At 37.8% G+C, this 20,892-nt stretch overlaps 4 protein-coding genes across 6 annotated transcripts; 2 read left to right on the top strand and 2 right to left on the bottom strand.

Moving 5' to 3' along the window:
* On the top strand, positions 1-997 carry LOC118433712 (gastrula zinc finger protein XlCGF57.1-like). The gene is made up of 2 exons (XM_035845916.1): positions 1-354; positions 685-997. Exons 1-2 carry the CDS (start codon positions 1-3, stop codon positions 895-897), a joined length of 567 nt encoding a protein of 188 aa, XP_035701809.1. The 3' UTR covers positions 898-997.
* Positions 998-1,495: 498 nt separating this feature from the next.
* LOC118433716 (zinc finger protein 888-like) lies at positions 1,496-5,581 on the bottom strand. The gene is made up of 4 exons (XM_035845923.1): positions 5,197-5,581; positions 3,335-3,459; positions 2,932-3,252; positions 1,496-2,296 (listed from the first exon to the last, which is right to left on the bottom strand). Exons 2-4 carry the CDS (start codon positions 3,455-3,457, stop codon positions 1,910-1,912), a joined length of 831 nt encoding a protein of 276 aa, XP_035701816.1. The 5' UTR covers positions 3,458-3,459; positions 5,197-5,581; the 3' UTR covers positions 1,496-1,909.
* An 11,179-nt stretch (positions 5,582-16,760) lies between these two features.
* LOC110862892 lies at positions 16,761-18,431 on the bottom strand. Its single transcript, XM_022112102.2, has 3 exons — positions 18,118-18,431; positions 17,334-17,540; positions 16,761-17,213 (listed from the first exon to the last, which is right to left on the bottom strand). The coding sequence occupies exons 1-3, from the start codon at positions 18,180-18,182 to the stop codon at positions 16,916-16,918; spliced, it is 570 nt and encodes a 189-aa protein (XP_021967794.1). The 5' UTR covers positions 18,183-18,431; the 3' UTR covers positions 16,761-16,915.
* A 189-nt stretch (positions 18,432-18,620) lies between these two features.
* LOC110862891 lies at positions 18,621-20,103 on the top strand. Of its 3 annotated transcripts, none has more exons than XM_035845921.1 (3): positions 18,621-18,950; positions 19,084-19,200; positions 19,352-20,103. In XM_035845921.1, exons 2-3 carry the CDS (start codon positions 19,103-19,105, stop codon positions 19,908-19,910), a joined length of 657 nt encoding a protein of 218 aa, XP_035701814.1. In that variant the 5' UTR covers positions 18,621-18,950; positions 19,084-19,102; the 3' UTR covers positions 19,911-20,103. The 3 variants fall into 3 exon arrangements, with proteins under 3 accessions (XP_035701814.1, XP_035701813.1, XP_021967792.1); XM_035845920.1 differs by having other exon boundaries at positions 18,621-18,957; XM_022112100.2 differs by having other exon boundaries at positions 18,623-19,200; positions 19,352-20,102.
* The last annotated feature ends 789 nt before the right edge of the window (positions 20,104-20,892 follow it).

The following is a 20,892-nucleotide window of genomic DNA, read 5'->3' as shown; positions in this document are numbered from 1 at the left end:
ATGAGACACGATCCAGATTGCAGGTTATTCGAATGTTACTTTTGTAGAAGGAAATTTAAATCTAAAGGAGAATTAGAGAATCACATCGTCACTCATACGACGGAACGGGAAGAGTGTCCATGCAGTTTTACTGGATGCGGTAAAATATTTTCCAAGAAGAGTAGTCTAACCAACCACGTTAAAATGGAGCATACCGAGAATCCCGTCCGATTTGGGTGTACCCTGTGCGACAAGGAATTCAAAAATAGGACCTGTTTGAACTCACACATTGCCACTCATACGACGGAAAAAGCATACAAGTGTACCACATGTGGAAGGAGGTTGGCAGGTTTGAGCGGTCTAATCAGGCATGGGGTAAGTTGAGAATTTACAATCCTAGAAAACACATGATAGTTACAACAATATGCAGGCTTAGATGCATATGAGCCTGGTTATATGAGAACGGTTATATATTTGTTACCAACTGGTCATTATTTTATTTTTATGGTGGTCATTATCTGCCTATAACAAGTTTACAACAGGTGATTAACAAATTTATAGCCTTAGCGTAATATTCGCCTTTGTACGTCAATACACTGCCAATAATCGTAACCTAATTTCTAAGAGACCATTACATATAAATAAACCAATTCAAGGACTTTATTGGATTTCTTTGTTCTGAGGAAGGTTTAATTTACTTTGCAGAGGACGCACAAAGAGAAATCTTCACAACCAATGTTCCCATGCAAAGTGTGTTCTCGGACTTACAAGGACAAAAATGGTCTCACCCTTCACGTAAAAATTCATCACGATCCTACAGTATTGCCTAAACATTGCTGCCAATTTTGTGGCTATAAAACTTACCAAAAATCCCATCTGAACCGTCACTTGAACAGTTGTCGAATAAACCACGACTGATATCACTGTTGGAAAATATTCTACAGCGTACAAAAAGATTACTTTGTATGATTTGTTACTATATAATAAGATATATACGAATAGTTGCGGCAACTTTGTTAATTGCAGGAGTGCCGAAAATATGCAATGGTAATACATAATATTGTCAAACGCCATAATTCACCATCATTTCCACGGTAATGGTTCCAGTGTAATAAATAAATCTGACGACGATTTGAATATATTTTAAGTCAAATCTTTGCAATTATTTAGTTTATTCACAGACATATTCACAGACATCGTATTTAAGGTAATTTTTAGCCCGAGCCAGGGCTTATGTACCCGTTATGTCTGTCTGTCTGTCCGTCCGTCCGTCTGTCTTCGCGATAACTCTCTTCAAACTCAACCGATCGACTTGAAATTTTTACCACATCTATATCTACCCAAAAGACAAATCAAGTTCGAAGATGAGCCGAATCGGTCAAGTGGTTGGCCGGTGGGGGCCATATGGGTGGTGGGGTTATTATGCATCAAATTTTCAAAATTGTTGTAGAAAGCTGAAATTTGGTAAATATGTAACTAATGGCTTCTAATGAAAAGATATGAAGTGAATTTGCGAAAATTTTTATCTGGAGGGACCCTATGGGGTCACTCAAACTGATTTTTCAAAATCGTCCAATTAAGCTGAAATTTGGTATGGAAGTCGATAGCAGCTTATAATGGGAGTTTATGATGTACAATTTTGAAAATTTTGACCCAGAGGAACCCGGTGGGGTGACCCATACTGATTTTGCAAAATCACTCAATTAAGCTGAATTTTGGCGTAAAGATTGGTAAACAAATTCTAGTTGTACCCACCCTGGCTCGGGCTAAGCAAAGCTGCACTGTAGGTTTTGTGTTCTTGGCGTATTTTATAAAGTCCGATCACGTTTAGTACCACGTGTGTTACTTACTTATTTATGGCCTGCAAGCATACACGGCCCTGGTATTAGATAGTTGTAGGAATTTTCTAGGAAACCAATTATATCGCTTCTTATTTTTCTAAAGTATGTATCCTATTACAATGGCCAACCAAATCCTTCAAAGCAAAGAATTTCTTTGAACAGAAATAACATTGGTGCCTCTTCTCATTTTCGTGCATCCGTTTGAAATGTGTGGTAAGTTTTGATTTTACCCATGTCTTATATTCGCACTTCTCACATGACAAAGTGGGTCTCTTTTTCTCTTCATGTTTTGCGATCATGTGATACCTTAAACCGCTATAAGTTTTGAGTCTCTTGTCGCAAATGGTGCAATGATACTCAACCCCAGGTTTATTGTGAGTGCGGATATGATACGAGATTCCAGATGCGGACATGTACGACCTTGAACATATGTGACATTTGAAAACATTGCGGTCAGAATTATCTTGATGGAGTTCCTGGAAAAAACAAAAGTGATTAATTTTAATCATAAAGAGCTATAGTATGTATTTTATAATTAGACCGTTTTTTATAAAGGACGATATAGAGCTGCCGGTAAGACGAGATGCGGTGAGATAGACCCCATCTCATCTCACTACCACGTGATACTCAAAATTCAATCTCATCTCATCTCATTTAACTTGAGATGAGATGAGATGAGACACATAAGAACTAATAGATCTCATCACACATCAACTCATCTCATCTCAAGTTCTCACATCTCATTTTACCGTCTCACATCTCAACTCATCATAGATACGTCTCATCTCATTTAGCGGCCATCTCATCTGGTCTTATCTCATCTCGTCTCATCTCACTTGTAAATGAGATCATCTTATCTCACCGGCAACTCTAAGACGATATTCTAAAAGCTTTCCAATTGTCATGTACAGACCATCTAATTTTCACTCAATTATTGAGAGCATGACACAAAAATCCCACTCCTTAATATCTACGGTCTGAATTTTATAATTAGACCGTTTTCTGTATTACGTGCTTTCTAAAAAACAGTCTAATTATAAAATTTCTACCATGAACAAATGGGCAGGGTTTTTGTATTGAATTAAATTGTTAATTTTTTTAATTGTCTTACCATATGCTGTTTAATATAATTTGGACGGGCGAAGCGTTTCTCACAAATGAGACATTTGTAGCCTTTTTCTGTCGTGTGGCTCGCAATATGATACTCGAGATTGGGCTTTGCCTTGAATTTCTTGTCACAAAGCGTGCATTGAAATCGGACCGGATCACTGACATGTTCCAAATTATAGTGGTTTTTCACACCTGCTGGCGTACTAAATGTTTTGGAACACCCTGACATCGAACAGGGAAACCGTGGCCTTATTTTTTTGCCGTGAATGACATTGACATGTTGAGAAAGTACTATATAATTTTTGAATGTTTTCCCGCAAACCTTGACAAATTCCAGAAATTATTACTTTTACATTGTGATTTTCTTAATAGTAATTATAATTAGGTTTATGAGTCAACCATACCTCACAGTCAACTTGCGCATTATCATCATGTGTGACGGCATACCGAGAAAGGCCATGGTTCGTTTTGAACACTTTTGAGCAGTGGGTGCATATCTTTAGATTGTTGGAGGGGGCGGATTCCATTACTACGATTTAAAATATCTTCATATACGTAATGAAAAAAACATCATTTATTATTTGCGGAGGTACTCTCACAATAAATTGGTAATGGGGGCTATTACCAGCGGTGACTATACATATATGATTCTACCACATAGTAATTAATTGGCTACGGCGGGTAGTAAATATCTACACGGGCTATTGCCTAGTGGTTGGATATTACTCTAATTCCGTAACAAATATATTACTATCTATGTGGTAAAGTCAGATGTAATTACCCCCGGTAATAGCCGTGTTATTATAGCCAGATTATTTTCAGTGGATTGAAAATTTAAATAATTTGCCGGATCGCGTAACGTAATAAACACATACCAATTAAATTTGAATATCCGGTCTACAATTAATATAAAATAAGAAGCTTTATCCTCACAACATAAGAGCAAGTCATGTAAAGGGTGGGCGAGCCAGAACTGAGACACCATTCCGAGAAACTTTAAAATGCAATAACTTTACAACTGTTGGACGTACGTTGATGAAATTTTTGATTTATATTCTACACTGCCTAGCAGACAACATGCAAGTCCTCAATATTGAATGAAATTTTTTAAACTCGTCTATCGTCGAACTTTTTCCAAAAAAGGGTGTCCAGGAGCACCCTTTCAACATGGGCCAATACGCCTATAGTAGTGAAGAAATGAAGTCCATAATAACGACCTATGCTGCACATCACATCTGGATCACTAATAGCAAAGGCAATTCAAATTTGAAAAATTCGGTCTACATAAAAACCGGCAACAAACCAAAACTGGCTAAAGCGGAACCGTGCCCAAAGTAAGACTAATGGCCCCAGTTCTGTAAAGGTTTGTGCAAAATGCTACCTTTGGCAGTAATTACGTCCCATACATCCCAACGAAGTAATACGTAGCCAGAAGTACTTGAGGAATCGGATATGATCTACAATAAGGGCTTGGGAAGGCTCAATTTTGTGCATTTTGTGTAGTTTCAATATAATGGCCGCAAAGTCAGTGCACGGTAAAACCGTGAATTAAGTTGAACGGTTTTAGAAGCCCATAACATAGAAGGTTCTACACAGCCAAAACGAGAATTGTACCAGAAACAGATTCACGGATACATGGGTGCAAAATTTAGGTATACTTGGATTTGTCCGCTATATGCTACACTATTGAGCGTTATAGAAACTTACTGTTCAAACTTAGTATTACCGCAATGACATTATTCGTCCCTACAGTATCTGACACCTAATGGACCCTACTTTATTTCAAGCATGAAGAAAAAAATCAATTTTGAAAGTGGACGCCACTTCCAGCACGAACACTAGTTACTGTGTTTTTAGTAGTGTCAGGTTGTGAGGTCCGAAAAAATTGGTTATGGCCAGAAATTCATTTAGATCGAAAGGCTGTGTAAAACTGGCAGTGTTTTCTAATAGAATCCGTGACTTAATGTTTGATATCTCCCGGGATACATTAATTGGCTTCAGTATTTCAAAAATAATAAAAATCAATTCTTGTCCGGCAGCTGAAACGTCAGTCAGGATAACTCCCCAGTTGAATTAATTAAATGCTAAATACCAATAAAATGCTCACAACGTATTAAAGAATTAGGGATAAAAATTTCATTGCGGTGCGTCTAGTATTTGTGAAGTAATTACGTTTTGAAATTTCATTGCCAAAGTATCTCAGGTTTAGCTCGCCCACCCTTTATGCTGTAACTAAATTTTAAGATGAAATTTTATAGTGATTTACCTTCCAGAATAGTTCACAAGTTTTACACTGTTCACGTTTTCATAAAATTTGATTTATTAATTAATTAAATTTTGTTTTAAGATCACTCGTCTAAGATGAAACATTTGTGAAACCTGTGAGAACAAAAATGGTGGATGGTACATATATACAAAGGAATTTGGTAAAATCAACTACCCTTAAATACACGGGTGAGATTGTAAATACGACAGATTAAATGAACCCAGTTGAAAATATACAAGTACAGACTTGGGTAGGATGTTAAGAGGAAGGGTACCCCCAATTTCAGCTTTGTAGAAGTATCCTTCATAATGGAAGAAAGGATGCAAAACCTGTTTTCCATGTCCCTGGCCCAAATCAACACTATGAAATCCATACAAGGCACCAGTGTGCCTTTCCCTTTTTTATCCTCTCCTTCGCTTTTGGACTATCTGATAGAATATGTACGGAGATGAGGCTCATTTTCAGCAGGTAAACGATAAAATTAATGAACTGATAATGAATGACATTAAAAAGTAATTATATAATAATCTGGGTTATACTTAATATAAAATAAGTTAATAAATCATTTATAATTATGAATAATTATAATGAAAATAATTACACATATTCCACCATACATACATATAAATATTTCCTTTCAAATAACTTGCTTTCAAATAACTTCGTTATGTTTTTATTAAAGCAGGCATTATGAAGAGGCATGAAATTTTTGAATGGTTTAACATAATCAAGAAATATTGGGATTTGAGCGAGATTTTTTCGAGTTATACGAAAAAGAATTTAAATATGGATATTTTACTTGATGACGTTGGTATGCGTTGCGTGAATTTTGTACCTTTTGCAAATCGTAAAATGTTGAACATGATGTCATATTCGTTCTGTTATGTATCTAAAGTCTAAAGTCACAAATCTCCCTTATAATTACCCAGTGTGACTCTTTCATTCATTCATTCACTCCGAAGCAAACTAAATTTGACAAAAGTTTTGACAAAAAAATTAAAGGAAAAATTTGGTCTCCCCCATTTTGGCAAAAATTTTGACAAAAGTTTTGACAAAAAATTGAGGTAAAACTTTAGTCTGGAGATTGTTTATGGAGTCGAATGACAAAAATTTTGACAAAAAACTAAAGCAAAAATTTGAAACATTTCTTTCAAAATTCGCAAATACTTAATTTGCGTTGTTGTTTGTCGTTATGGCGGACTCCCTTTCTGCACAGAAAACGGTTTCCATCCTCCCTTATAAAACCCCAGTGTGACTCTTTCATTCATTCATTCACTCCGAAGCCGAATAAATCTTGACAAATTTTGCCTCCCTTATTTTGACAAAAATATTGACAAAAGTTTTGACGAAATAAATTGAGGTACAAATTGTGTCTATTGATAAGTCATGAGGTCGAATGACAAAAGTTTCAAACACATCAGGTCAATCTGACATTTTGCTGAGTTTTAATAGTCTGACGGACTAGTATTTAATAACTTACATATCGTCGTACTAATAAAGAAATAAGTTAAGTGCAGTCGATGCTTAATAAAGAAATAAGTTAAGTGCAGTCGATGCTTAATAAAGAAATAAGTTAAGTGCAGTCGATGCTTAATAAAGAAATAAGTTAAGTGCAGTCGATACTTAATGCAGAAAACAGTTAAGTGCACAGAAAAGACGATAAAAAACAGCTAAGTGCACACATGCATTTAGTTATGCATAATATTTACTAAATACTGCGATCCATAACTAAATATATGTGTACACTTAGCTGTTTTTCATCGTTTTTTCTGTGCACTTAACTGTTTTCTGCATTAAGCATCGACTGCACTTAACTTATTTCTTTATTAAGCATCGACTGCACTTAACTCATTTCTTTATTAGTACGACGATATACAAACTGTACTCCAAATCGAGGGATCATGTAGATTTCATATTGAAGCCTTAATAGTTTTTTATTTAATGAATACTGTTGGCATTTTTTAACGAAACTAGAATTGTCATGTAGAGCTTGAAAGCAGACTAAAGTATTAAATATGATTAAGGTTTTTATGAAACCTTGTTTCGTGCGGGCAAACATATTTACATAAATGGTTATTTAACATGTTTTCCTACTTTTAAAGCTTTTGCCAATCTACGAAATGTTCGAATGTCACGAAAATTTTGTCATCTCGGAATTAATTAACTTAATGTAAGGCAACAAAAAATCTTGCAAATATAGTTGTGCATGTATTCATATTCGACAATAGGGGTAACTTAACGTTAATATTCGATTAACCTAACATTAAATCATTGTAATACAGAAGTGTTTGTCTCTTGGTTCAGCAGGAAAAATCCGCAAACTGCAAATTTTATACAAGTATTTACTGGCAAAATGATACGAAAAAGTAAATTTGGATTTCATTGAATTTTTATATACGTACTATTATATTTACCACGTAGCGTCTAAATTTCATAACTTTTGTCCTGCTGTTATCAAAGCCATTTGAGTGTTTGCGAAGCTTCACGAATTAAATATTTATTAATTTTACCCAACTAGTTGAGGGATTAAGTGTGTAAGCTAAACAGCAACGCGATTGCTTTCAGATTAAATTGAATATAAGCACTTTCAAGATTGGTTTTAGTTCCCTTGCAGGTTTTTAAATGTTTAACGTTGATAAGTTGTAGCTTCAACGGAGATTCAGAACTATTCAGAAAATAATTCCCTGCATTCAACTCAGGCAGAATGTTCGAGGGTCAAATCCACATACTTATTGTTATATACATGATATGTAGACTTTGAGAAGGAGACAACAACGGGAGTGTAACTGAATAACCCATCAAGTATATAGCACCCCTTTCCCTTTTCTGGCATACAGAGCTAACAGCAAACTAATAGTTCGGGGCACATGTTCCCGAATTCGCCAGGATAACCCACGTGGACAAGATCCCGTGAGATCCCTTCATGATGACCTAACGAGCAAAACATGCTCAACAAACTTATCGACTTTCCCCTATTTATCCACATTTGGTTTTTTTAACTTTCTGAACTTTCAGTTCCGGAAAATTGCTTTCACTTCCGTAACAAACAGACATTCTGAATTATAATATAGATATTAAAGCCGCTTAAATAATCAAATTGAACCAGCAGACTTTTTAACAGTTTTCAACATACATATGTAGTTGCGAAATGGACTAGCTTACCCATTGTGAGAACTCGATATCGTATGTTTGAGCGTTTCGCTCCTTACCGAAACCTACATCATTAACAGACAGAGCCAAATTTCGTAGACTTACATTTACTGCAGCCTTAAGACCTTTAGAATTTGGGTAACATACATCGAAGTGGTATAAACTGAAACTACTTATTTGTTGCAAGAGTAATCAGTAATTCAAATCTATGGCATATAAATTCTTATCGATAATTGAAATTCTTGGAGCTAAAATGTCGATCTCATCGCTTCGCATCTTATTATCTCACATTCTAATAATCGAAGCAGGTCTGTCCCCCAAACCTAGCGGATTATCCAATCTGCGCGACTTCCTCGTTATCCCAAATGAATGTGACGTACGGATAATTGATACGGGAAAATTCCATAGGCAATTAAGTTTTCCCAATTTGAATCTCGTCGCGACAATTACTTCCCTACCAAAGTACAATTACCCAGAATTCTTTAGTATCATATATGCTGACGTGCCTGTGGCATTGAACATTTTTAAGAACCGTTTTCCCCAGTGTAGACTAACTTTTATTTTATACAGCCAACGAGGTGATGTGTCCCCTCATGCAGCATGGACTCGCGCAATACACTGGAAAATAATAGCATCAGATTATTATCTTTATTATGTCGGGATACAAAGGAGATACAATCACATATTCGTACCCACTACCAATGCAGTAATAACCGTTATAACAGACAAGTTGAAATTGCTACCAGACTAATGCCATTCGACATACATTCGCCCCCTGTACTTCATTTTTGCTACGGTTTTCGTTGGCAAAAAGTTAGAGATTTGTTTTTCTCGCCATATCCACTTGCCTACTTCGAAGGCGGAATATTCAATGGGGCTAAACTCTAAAGCATACTTAATAAATGGTGACTACGTTTCCACTATGACCATATTAGGTATGCCGCGGGAAGAATGGTGTGTCAGGGTATCGCTGAAGGAGACAAAAGAAGCAATTGACAGTAGAAGTGGTTACGATAGAACACTTTACAAAACTATTCAAACTTTGTATCAAGATGTGTTCGCAAAAGGGAATATTAGTTATAGAGAAAGTAATTATTGCAACCTGGATACGGAAGTCCGGCCACACTACCAAGCAGACAGAGAACCCCCAGTTATTGATGTAGCCCTCATTGTCACTGGAAATGAGGGTTATCAGTTTCTAACTTGCTACTCCCAACCATATATCACGTTCGCTTTTTATTTGTCCCCGTATCAAACCGAACTTTGGATAGTTTTGGGCTTTACGCTGGCCACAATTATCGCATTAGCGACAACCGTTGTTCATTTTCTTAGTCGGGAGGATAGACAGCATTTCTCCGCATGGTTATTCGTTCTAGCCTCCCTCTTCGAAGAGTCGGGCTTTATGCCTAGTAAGATAGAAAAGGCAGCCTTCTTCCGCATCTGTTTCGGAATATGGAGCATCATGTCCGTAATCTTGACAAACGGTTATAATGGAATTATGATTTCAGACCTAAATTCTCCACGGAGATTGGCTCACCCAGAGTATTTTGACGATCTGAGGTGCGCAAGTCCATTTGATGATGCCATAAAATACTTACGATTAGAGGCTGAAAAGGGGGGGGTTAAATCAAATTAAAAGTTTAAACTTATCCAAAGCTGAGTCGCAATGGAAGTTTGCCTGGGATGAATTTTCAGAATTTATTTTCTCCGTACAAGTGGGGTCAACGTCTAATGTGACCAATGCGTCAGATAAGTGCTACCGATTGCTATCACCAATAAGAGCAAACGTGGGGCATTTTATTCCAGAGATTCTATTCGCTCTGTTTAAATTGGGTTTTGATTTTCTTGGCCGCTATACAGCTGATAGTGATAAATTAAAAGTTGGGGTTTCATTTAAAGAGTTGAACCTTTTCAATCCAAGATATTCTTACTATCCGAAAGGATTCAGTGAGAAATATGGATATTCCGAGTTACAGGGTAAAATTGAATCGGATGTGGTGCAATGTGGGAAAACGGTGTTTATAGCACATGCATCCGAGGTTAAATTGGAGTACGAATTTCTATCGAAAATGTATCCACTAACGAAATTTTTCGTTAGTTCAGAAGCAATTGTACGTTTTCCTACGGGTATACTATTCCAATTTCCGTGGAGATCCCGGCTTGTAAAAAGCCTTAACAGATTGGCAGAAGGTGAGATTTGGCAATATGTAGACTATGATGAGAAAAGGGGAAATAATTTTAATCGATCAGCCGCTAAGAAACAATTTGTGAATGATCAGCTCGTTAATATTGCTACGCTAGGTGGCGCGTTACCTACATTATTTATCTTAGCTGGTGGATTGATCATGGTGACGGGTTTCATCTTTATGATGGAATGTCGAACAGAAATAACTTTGAAGGCAAGACATGTCTGGCAAGCTTTGTTTTTGGGACGTTTTCGAAAGGTGGAGAAACTAGAAGTTAAATCTGCCGGTTCTGGTTTACGTGACATAGGCAGCAGTAACTAAATTATGAACATTTGTAGTGGATCCCGTAGGAGTTGTCTTGCGGAGATATATGTACATGATAAGCGAGAAACGGAGATTTTTTACAATCATGAGGTTTTGAAGACACGTAACTGGTTAGATACTCTGCGTGTCTCTGCGTATTGTGAAGATGCAGTATTAGCAGCACCCTATAAAAAAAAGTTAAGGTGGATAGACCGTAATATTCGTGCGGTTTTATTATTCGGAACTGTAAATGAAAGGTGGAGCTAATGCTGCGACACATTAAATTGCATAAAGTTATGAAAACAACGTCAAACCTTGTTCATGACTAAGAGGCTTCATTATCCTTAAAAACGAACGTTGAAGGAGTGTTGAAACTTGGGCAATGAACCCACATGGTTTTGGGGAAGAAGGAAGGGAATCAAGTTTCTGTAGAAACTAAACACACAAATCTAACTTTCGAGCGAAACGCCCATTCCCACGAAAGTTTGTATAGGTATGTATTTACATAAGTATGCATTCACCTCGCAGCAAATGCTGTGAATAAATAAAGATTTTTTTGGCCTAATCGTGTAAGATAAGTATAACACATTTCGCAATTATCTATCTAATTATCAACAAACATCCCGGCAGCATAACAATAAAAGTTTCCAGGTTATAGGCAATGTAAGGCCACCTTTGTGCTACCGTGGTCTAAGTGTGGTAAGAAGTTTTGCCACGCAATATTTTGTTCAAATAATTATATATAATAAGCACTTGCTAATGGTGATTACAGGGTTAGAATATTTTTATGACAATTCTTTGTTTTCCTTGAAAAACTTCTGTCGACAACTTTTATGTTCATTTAGAATATTTCCGTATCTATCAATGGTCTGAATTTTAAATAAGAAACTTCGCGCCATAAGATTTCAGCACGTCAAAAAGTCTCTAAAAATTTGACCCGGGCATATGAAGGCAAATTGGAAATTTGTGTTACAAAATATGGACAAAAATTAACCATACGATCAGAAGACTGAGCACTGAAGGAAGTAAGTATGTCGGGAACGGAAAACTAAAGCAGGAGATAAAGTAAGGCAGAAAGAAAGTAAGATAAAATTTTCAAAGGCTTTCTCAGAAAAATACCCATAAGACATTCAGAATCTGATAACTTCATCTTCATACTATCATAGTCTGTATAAAGTTCTGAAAAGCCAGCACTAAAATTCAATTTGACTGAGGTTTCTGTTTTTAATTGGTGAATGGTAAAGGATTCTTAAACATCTACCATGTCAATTTCCCTGTTTGTTCTATTTTGTTGCGCGATATCCATAATATTTTCACCATACTCGGAATGCAGTAGACTTTGGCGTGGCTTATTTAGCGGTGCAGACGTCACCCTTGTGTTCACTCCGGTCTGCCCAGAAAGAATCAATGCTACTGAGGAAAAACGTTACGTTCATTATGAAAATGTCAGAGCAGAAAATCCATATACCCCGCTGCGCTATATCGTTCTGTGTAATACTTTATCTGCAAACAAGATTATGTCAGGAATCGATTCCTTGGCAACATTTGCCCCTCCTATTTCAGGAAAAATATCATATTCATAATCATATTCATAATCATATTCATAATCATATCCATAATCATATTCATAATCATATCCATAATCATATTCATAATCGTATTCATAATCATATCCATAATCATATTCATAATCATATTCATAATCATATTCATAATCATATTCATAATCATATCCATAATCATATCCATAATCATATTCATAATCATATTCATAATCATATTAAGTATTTTTAATAAGTTATGAACCGGCTGAAAGGAATTTTTGCAGTACACGCAGATAAAAAACCATTCGATTTCAATCAGCCTAAATGAGCCTAAATGATTTATTTTTACATGAACAGCAAAAACTCTTCGCGGCACTCGGGTATCGTCACTATGTTCTGCATAACGTAGATAAATAACCTGTGACGCGGGCAGTTGAGAAATTATAATAAATGTGGAATACCTCAATGGTCTAAGAGCCTCTCTTGTGTTACGAAAATATTCCTCGCGAAAGTAATAATCGTGGATGTCAAACTTAACAAAAACTGTGACCGTGCAGATCTCATAGAATCTAAAATCGGAGAACATCATATCTTCTTCAATATCCCGGTGCACAAATCTTCGTCGGCCATTGACCGTATAGACCAGGGTGGTTGGATCGTTGACGTGGATGAGGTACTCCGTCAGATCGCCGTATTCCATGCGATCGCTCAGCCGCATGAATAGCAGGATAAGTGCAATGACAAATACAAGAAACATGCTGTAACTTTAAGATACTTTCGCGTACTGTGCCTAGCCGCTTTCAAAGTTATTTATGTATGTGCTGGAAAACTGACTACAGGAAAGTGAACTTTAAATAAAAATGGTTGTTTACATGCTTCGGACACGAAGGTTTACCTTTTAGTTCACCTTTTACAAGAGTGGTATTTACGTCATGCCACAATGAACAATGTTCCAGAAGGATAATTATACATCTATGTGTAAGAAGTTTGTCTGAACAAACTCCAATTGGGTAATAAGGTTTCAAATATTTCTACAACTATTAAAGAAAAATTAGTCGTAATAATGTTTTTCTGTTCAGAATAGAATTTTTAAGGAATATTTGAAAGGCTGTATTATGTATATATGTATATGTAATTAGATTGTTATTTGTCTTTTATGAAAAGAGTGTCTAATTATAAAATTTCTACATACCAATGGAGAATCCACCTATCCAATACAAACCCCTAATGAACAAAATTTTATAAATACATTGGGTTATCAAAATACGATTGTGTTTTCGGACACATAATTGTCTTATCAGAACCAAGAATTGTGCAGTGGTGTGTGTGTGTGTGTGTTACCAGTTGAACTTGGCGCTTGATTACACACGTGTCTCACATGGTCCAAGCTAATGTCACCTAGCGGCAGTTTGGGCACTATGTTGCATTTTTCGTTTCTAGAGGGCGTTTTTCGCTAAAGCTCGCTAAAACGTTGACGAACACGATAACAACGAAACACACCCTTTAGATCTCCCGAGACTTGATCAAATGAACGGGCACACCCCCAGAGTTGACATTTGACCTGTGACCTGGGCACACCCACTAGATTTGAACTGTGACCTGGGCACACCCACTAGATTTGACCTGTGACCTGGGCACACCCACTGGACTTGACCTGTTACCTTGGTACACCCCCCTGGACTTGACATTTGACCTGCGACCTGCATACAATCCCTAAACTTGGCACTTAACGTAGTTGACACTTGACCTGTGACCTGGGCACACCCACTATACTTGACCTGTGACCTCTGTGCCCCACGGTATCGTGGACACTTTACCTGTGCCTTACTAATTTTAATTACCTACCAGCGCCACCTATCGGATATTGGCTGTTTTTCAGCGCTAGAGGGCGGGGTTTTGCTTTAAGTGCCTAAACGTTCTTAAAACGTTAGAACAATGCCATATTTTAGAGTTGTGACCGAAGGTTTAACCTTTAGAGTCGTGACTGAACGTTTTTCGTGGTCACAACCTTTAGAGCCGTGACTGAACGTTTTTCGTGGTCACCCCCTTTAGAGTTGTGACCTAACTTTTTCGTGGTCATCCCCTTTAGAGTCGCGACTTAACGGTTTTCGTGGTCACCCCCTTTAGAGTCGTGACCTAACGTTTTCCGTGGTCACCCCCTTTAAAGTCGTGACTGGATGTTTTTCGTGGTCACGACCTATAGAGTCGTTACTGAACGTTTTACGTGGCCACACCCCTTAGAGTCGTGACTAAACGTTTTACGTAGTCACACCCTTTAGAGTCGTGACTGAACGTTTTTCGTGGTCACAACCTTTAGAGTCGTGACTGAACGTTTTTCGTGGTCACAACCTTTAGACTTGTGACCTAACGTTTTTCGTGGTAACTCCCTTTAGAGTTGTGACCTAACTTTTTCGTGGTCATCCCCTTTAGAGTCGTGACTGAACGTTTTTCGTGGTCACAACCTTTAGAGTCGTGACTGAACGTTTTTCGTGGTCACAACCTTTAGACTTGTGACCTAACGTTTTTCGTGGTAACTCCCTTTAGAGTTGTGACCTAACTTTTTCGTGGTCACCCCCTTTAGAGTCGTTACTGAACGTTTTACGTGGCCACACCCCTTAGAGTCGTGACTAAACGTTTTACGTAGTCACACCCTTTAGAGTCGTGACTGAACGTTTTACGTGGTCACACCCTTTAGAGTCGTGACCTAACGTTTTCCGTGGTCACCCCCTTTAGAGTCGTTACTGAACGTTTTACGTAGCCACACCCCTTAGAGTCGTGACTAAACGTTTTACGTGGTCACACAATTTAGAGTCGTGACTGAACGTTTTACGCGGTCACACCCTTTAGAGTTGTGACTGGACGTTTTTCGTGGTCACACCCTTTAGAATCGTGGCGTCACGAACTGTATTATTACACATCGTCCTATACAACGTGACAGTCCAGTCAACGCTCCTTTGTTCTGTGTGAATGTAAATGTATAACAATTATTCAGCGAACATTTGTATAGCTAAACTAAATAGAATCGTTATGCTTAGAGCCCGCATTGCGGGCTTGAGAGACTAGTTTTAGTATATTTCAACGCAGAAGGCTTTTTGGAGCGACTGGAGATGTACAACATTGTCGAAGCAGAAAATTATATTGCAGCGTTCGACAACAACTACACTGTAATAAATCTACATGAAGTTTTTAAAGCCATAAGAACCTTCGTGAACTCGATAAACTTATTTATCTTCTATCGCTGTCAATATTTTGAAATATAGATAAACACAATATTTACACGCAACGAGGTTTAATGCGGAGTAGGGTTGCAAGTTGCGGATTAGATGCCCATGACCCGGCAACCCGCTGAATTTGACGGGTATATACATACTCTACCGCTACCCAGTGGGTAGTCCATGTCAGCCGGCAGGTGAATATTTTGGTTCTTGTCTTTTTCCTAGTGGTTAGGTTAGAAACCAGAGAAGAAAACTTTATTTCTGAATTTCGTGGTGACGTTATTAAGGGCTGAAACCCCTTTATGGAAATGTCTTGTCTGTCCGTCCGTCCGTCGGTCTGTATGCACGATAACTTTCGAACGGATGCGAATTTCGACCTGAAATTTTTACTACGTGTTCCTGGGGTCAAGATACAAGTCAAGTTCGAAGATGGAGGTCATAGCTCACAAAAAGGTCACGACCTGTTTTTTCGGGTTATTCGACATGTGGGCAGGCCCCGATTTTGGGGCGGGCAACACGGGCAATTGCCCGCGGATAGTGACCTCAGAGGGGCGCCTGGCGGCGCCCCTCTATACACTAGATATAACCGACCTGAGGAGTTAAGAGCGCCGGGGTCTTTTGCCCGGGGCGCCGATGTCAGATTTATTTCTACATCGGGTCCTGCATGTGGGGCATCAGTTTATAGGGAAATTTCACCAGGAATTCAATGGCGCCAATATTTTTGACCTCTGGTTTTCGGGTTACCTTGCTGGCGAGGTCAAAGGTCAAACAAATGAATTTGACCATGTGGGGTGTCGTTGAAAAGTTGTGATCGAGGAGGTTTAAATTTTGCGGGTGGCGTTTTCAGATGGGGCGACATGAGACTTGGGGCAATTTGAGACAATGATAGAAAATAACGAGTAAGTGATGGGGGTGTACAAATGGGTTAGTTCTAAGGACATTACCACGTGGTTTCACCCCTTTGCTACATTTCGTTTGCAACGGTTTATTTTGGTATCTGTACCACTCAATTCACCCACATCCACAAATGCCCATATACGTAATGGGTACCATTGTTTAATTCAGCCAGATTTAATTCAGAGTAAAACGTTTCGTTCAACCCGTTAATAATAATATGTCTTTGCATTCTACATATATGACACAATTAATCCAACTTGCTAGGAATACACAGACACTTGAATTTCTTTAATTTATTCAGCTATCAAGTTAATTAAAACATCAGTTAGAAACGTACGGCAGTTTTAGTGAATGTTACTTTACTATCGAAAAAGAAAAGAAATTAACAAACAAAACCAACGGGCCTACTCATCCACCTACTCCCTTATAGTGTAAAGACAATATCAGAACTGCCAAAACTCGTCTGAATGGACAGCTTAATCTTCCTCAGTTTATCTATCAGGAGGAGGAGCAAATTTGCCAGGATGGATCCCACAAATCCACCCGAAATTAGCCCCAGAATACCTCCAATCACACCGCCAGCCAACATTCCCCAGGGACCGGCCGCTGCGCACAATGTCACACCCGCCCAAGCACCACCCACTGCCCCAGCAATACCGCCCACGACGATAAAAGCTTGGCGAATCCTCTTTGCGCACTCCCGTCCATTTCGAATATTCTCCCTGACAATGGTGAATGAACATGTGCATATAAAAGAAAGTGCGGTAAAAAAATAATGTCCTTTTCATTCGTGTCATGCATTTATTGATTTGTAGTTCATATTACGTAGTAGGGAAACTTACCGGGTCTCCTCATCGCCAGAAATATCGCCGCCCCCGCCGTTTCCATTATTCGCGCCATTTCCGATGCTTGCACCACTTCTTCCTCCGCCTGCACACCTAACAGCAGTTGACGGGACAAAATTGTAAATGTTTTCTGCTTCCGTCAGCAAACTGTCCGTATTTTCAAGAAACACCGCGATCCGCTCCCTGTGCTCTGGTGACAACTCCCTGCAAAAGTTATAAAAACACAGTAGAGCTACATATATTTTTTCTATGGAATTTTATTCATGATAAGGGTGACTACTGGGAAGCACAGCCAAAGACAATAATTATAGGCATCACTATAGTGGTACACATAATCATGCAAAGATTTGCATCGCGTAAGTACCCTATGAATTTCTAACAACCAACAAAAATAATAGAGTAACCCCCAGTCCTCCGATCGAGGTATCTCGTCTCGGCTCAAAATTTTCGAGACGTCTCAAATTATAGAAACGCAAATTTTTCTCCCGTCTTATTTTACCCCTAGGAATACTACTCAGACCTTGAGCAGAGATACCTTGTACCTTTTTTGATAATAAAGGCCTACGAAAAATGCCCAAATTATAAAACACCGACCATAATTCTTCATGTACAAGTTGTCGCACATGAAGGTTCTTTGCTTAAAAAACAAAATTGTGATCCTTTGTATTTTAAAATTTGCCTTTTTTTATAAACAGTTATTACCAAAAAAGGTCTAATTATTAAAATCCTACAATAATTTGCTTCGTCTTGCTTTACAAGTATCAACAATACAAAGACCTACCTGACTTCGCCTTCCAGATTGGCAGCGTCTTGCACCAAAGTACTATTTGTATCTACTCGTAGCATGGTTTCGTATTAATATGTATGTAGGTACAGATATCTAAGGAGATTAATTAAGTACTATCTTTAATGAATGTTCTATCCTTAATGGATTATAACAAGATAAGGTATGGTTCTTATTATTAGAAAATTTCTCTAAACTCTTGCGCAGAAAGGTATATACTCTTCATCCAGTGTATTCAATAAATCAACCCACTGGTCAGCAAAAGCAACTAACGGACGATACCACGAAACAAATTGTGGTACATATATACATGCGTCAGTAGCTTTAATGCCTTCCCTTGCTGGGTAGGAGAATAACGAAAGTATTTACAGACAGATAACAACAGCAGATAAGAACAGACAAATATCAAGTCAAACGATCTCATTTCGTTTCTACTCTGCGTTGTTTGCTATATACTGCCAATCAACACTCCACCAAAGTCCACAAGAACTTTTGATTCCAGCAACGAACGGTTCATCCAATTCACAGAAAAACGTTTCGATAAAAAATTTTGTTCAACCAAATCAATTCCTTCCTTCAACCTGGAATGCATTGGGTTAAATAAATACACAGAGTGCTTATCAGAACGGACAGAATTCCTGGAAAACCTTGGCTAACAGTGTGGACTGGAATGGACGATAGATAATGAACTGCAAACAAGTGATATACTGTGTATGTACATATTTCATTGCATATGATGCCTAGTTAGGTTAGAATCGCAGTTGGATTAGTCGAGGTACACCAGCAAGTGAATGCGAGTGAATCAAGTTTCTATCTCTTCAAATTGTCAGGCAAGAAGTATAAATAAATCATCCAACAGTATTATTCTCAGAAAATATAATAACTCCTAACATTCCCTGTTAATTAATCTGTGTATCCGTAATTCGTCCAAGCGCATTTAAAATTGAAACTAATTGATTCAAGTTGAAGCAAGTAAACAAGGATGGTGGACTCAACCCGGAAATATCTTCACGAAAGGGGTCATGATGTGTTCGAAGTCGTTGAGGATGTTAAACAATTTTGCTCCCCGATTGAAAAACGGTACATTAGCTGTAGATTAGAGTAAAGTTTAATAAAACCTTTAACTTAGTTTAATAAAATTATGCAAATTTGTCACACATAAATTTACCATTTATAAATTTACACTTAACCATTCTATGAAAATTGCATTCAGTCAAAATTTCAATTTCAGGATCTTATCCCCAGAACAACTCCTATCTATTCAGAAATTCAGTCGAGATTGCCAACAGTACCTGGAGAATGGAGCCGCCATCACCAGAACAATTCCCCCTTTGAAACCATGGGCGTTGATCCAGTTGGAGGACACCATGCGGAAAATGCGGAGCGAATTGAGAATTATTGATGCGGTGGTTTTGGCAGCGGTAGGCGATTCCTCGTCCACGATTTCTCTACTAGGCGGTGCTGCCGGGAAACCTGTGGCGACCCTAGTGGTCGCTGGGGCGTTGAAAGGAGCCATTATTGGAACCCCGTTGTGTGGAATTGATGTCGGAATTGTAGCTGGGATAGGGGCAATTGTTGTAATTCTAACGAGCTTGGCGTCCCATTCTGACAAATTGGAATCCAACGAGGTGAAAATCCTGCTTCAAAACTTGGCAAATTTAGTAGAAAATGTCAAACGGATGAATGGGTTGATGAGGGAAGCGTATGGGATGAGCAGCGACAGGACTAATAAAGGGGAGGAGTGGAGTAAAACCAACAAAATTTCCGAGGTTGATTATTTGATTGATTGATAATGGGTTGATCCACTTTTATAAAGGTCGATGTAATAATTGGCTAAATTTACAGGTGTTTACAGCGTATTAATTCATTTATTAATTTATTAAGTCATTTATTAATTTATTCTAATCATAATAACCTTAATTTAATTAATTAACTAATTAATTCATTCATTCATTCTTTCATTCATTCATTCATTCATTCATTCATTCATCCATTTATTAATTTATTAATTCATTCATTGATAAGAACCATAATAAATTTATTTATATACTCCTCCATATTTATGATTATTTATCTGATAGAAATTTCGACTCAGTTTTATAAACTGATATCTATTTAAACTTAAATAAAAGCTGACTTGACTTCAACCTTAACATAACATACGTATCACGCCATTCCCTGCCTAGCCACTTCCATACAGCTTCAAAATCTTGGCTGACATTACGTTAGCATATGGAGTCGTTTCCAACACCACCATAACTCTAATACATGTACAGATATTTCAATTGGCGTGCGTTAACTACACTGTTAAAACTCCCCTCGGTATATATGGGCGGACGTACTCAAAATTAAATACATCCGTAGTACTTTTGGCATTGCGAGAGGTCCCCACTTATGAAGGGTACATAATGCGTACTGAAATGTTGTATTGATATTCCCACTCACAATCAAGCTGGTAACGCATTTGCTTTCCTAGTCATGAATTTCAGTACGTTAATGTACTGCGTTCGGGACAGAAAAGAGAGGTCGCGCTGTAACCTTTGTGGTAATCGTAAATATTTATACATATTCTATAAAAGTGTGACAGCCAAGTTTGTAGCAGACGAAATAACTAACAAACATATATTGAAGAAATCGAAGAAAGGTCATCCTACCCGGAAACATATTATTTGTTATCGCAATGGAACAATCGGAATTGTTTTGAATCATTGTTGTCATTCTTCATTCCCATGTTAGCATAGAATGCCCTGCGTAAGCATCACGTACATTATA

The sequence above is a fragment of the Folsomia candida genome, unplaced genomic scaffold (assembly GCF_002217175.1).
Source record: "Folsomia candida strain VU population unplaced genomic scaffold, ASM221717v1 Fcan01_Sc076, whole genome shotgun sequence".
Taxonomy (NCBI): domain Eukaryota; kingdom Metazoa; phylum Arthropoda; class Collembola; order Entomobryomorpha; family Isotomidae; genus Folsomia; species Folsomia candida.
This window is presented reverse-complemented; position numbering and strand designations above follow the sequence as displayed.

Coding starts and splice junctions, on each gene's coding strand:
- LOC118433712 (XM_035845916.1), top strand. CDS start 1: ATGAGACACGATCCAGATTGCAGGTTATTCGAATGTTACTTTTGTAGA. Junction 355..684: donor GCGGTCTAATCAGGCATGGG/GTAAGTTGAGAA, acceptor TTTACTTTGCAG/AGGACGCACAAAGAGAAATC.
- LOC118433716 (XM_035845923.1), bottom strand. CDS start 3,457: ATGGAATCCGCCCCCTCCAACAATCTAAAGATATGCACCCACTGCTCA. Junction 3,253..3,334: donor ATGCGCAAGTTGACTGTGAG/GTATGGTTGACT, acceptor GAATTTGTCAAG/GTTTGCGGGAAAACATTCAA. Junction 2,297..2,931: donor ATTATATTAAACAGCATATG/GTAAGACAATTA, acceptor TGTTTTTTCCAG/GAACTCCATCAAGATAATTC.
- LOC110862892 (XM_022112102.2), bottom strand. CDS start 18,182: ATGCTACGAGTAGATACAAATAGTACTTTGGTGCAAGACGCTGCCAAT. Junction 17,541..18,117: donor AATCTGGAAGGCGAAGTCAG/GTAGGTCTTTGT, acceptor TAACTTTTGCAG/GGAGTTGTCACCAGAGCACA. Junction 17,214..17,333: donor TCTGGCGATGAGGAGACCCG/GTAAGTTTCCCT, acceptor CACCATTGTCAG/GGAGAATATTCGAAATGGAC.
- LOC110862891 (XM_035845921.1), top strand. CDS start 19,103: ATGGTGGACTCAACCCGGAAATATCTTCACGAAAGGGGTCATGATGTG. Junction 19,201..19,351: donor TGCTCCCCGATTGAAAAACG/GTACATTAGCTG, acceptor TTTCAATTTCAG/GATCTTATCCCCAGAACAAC.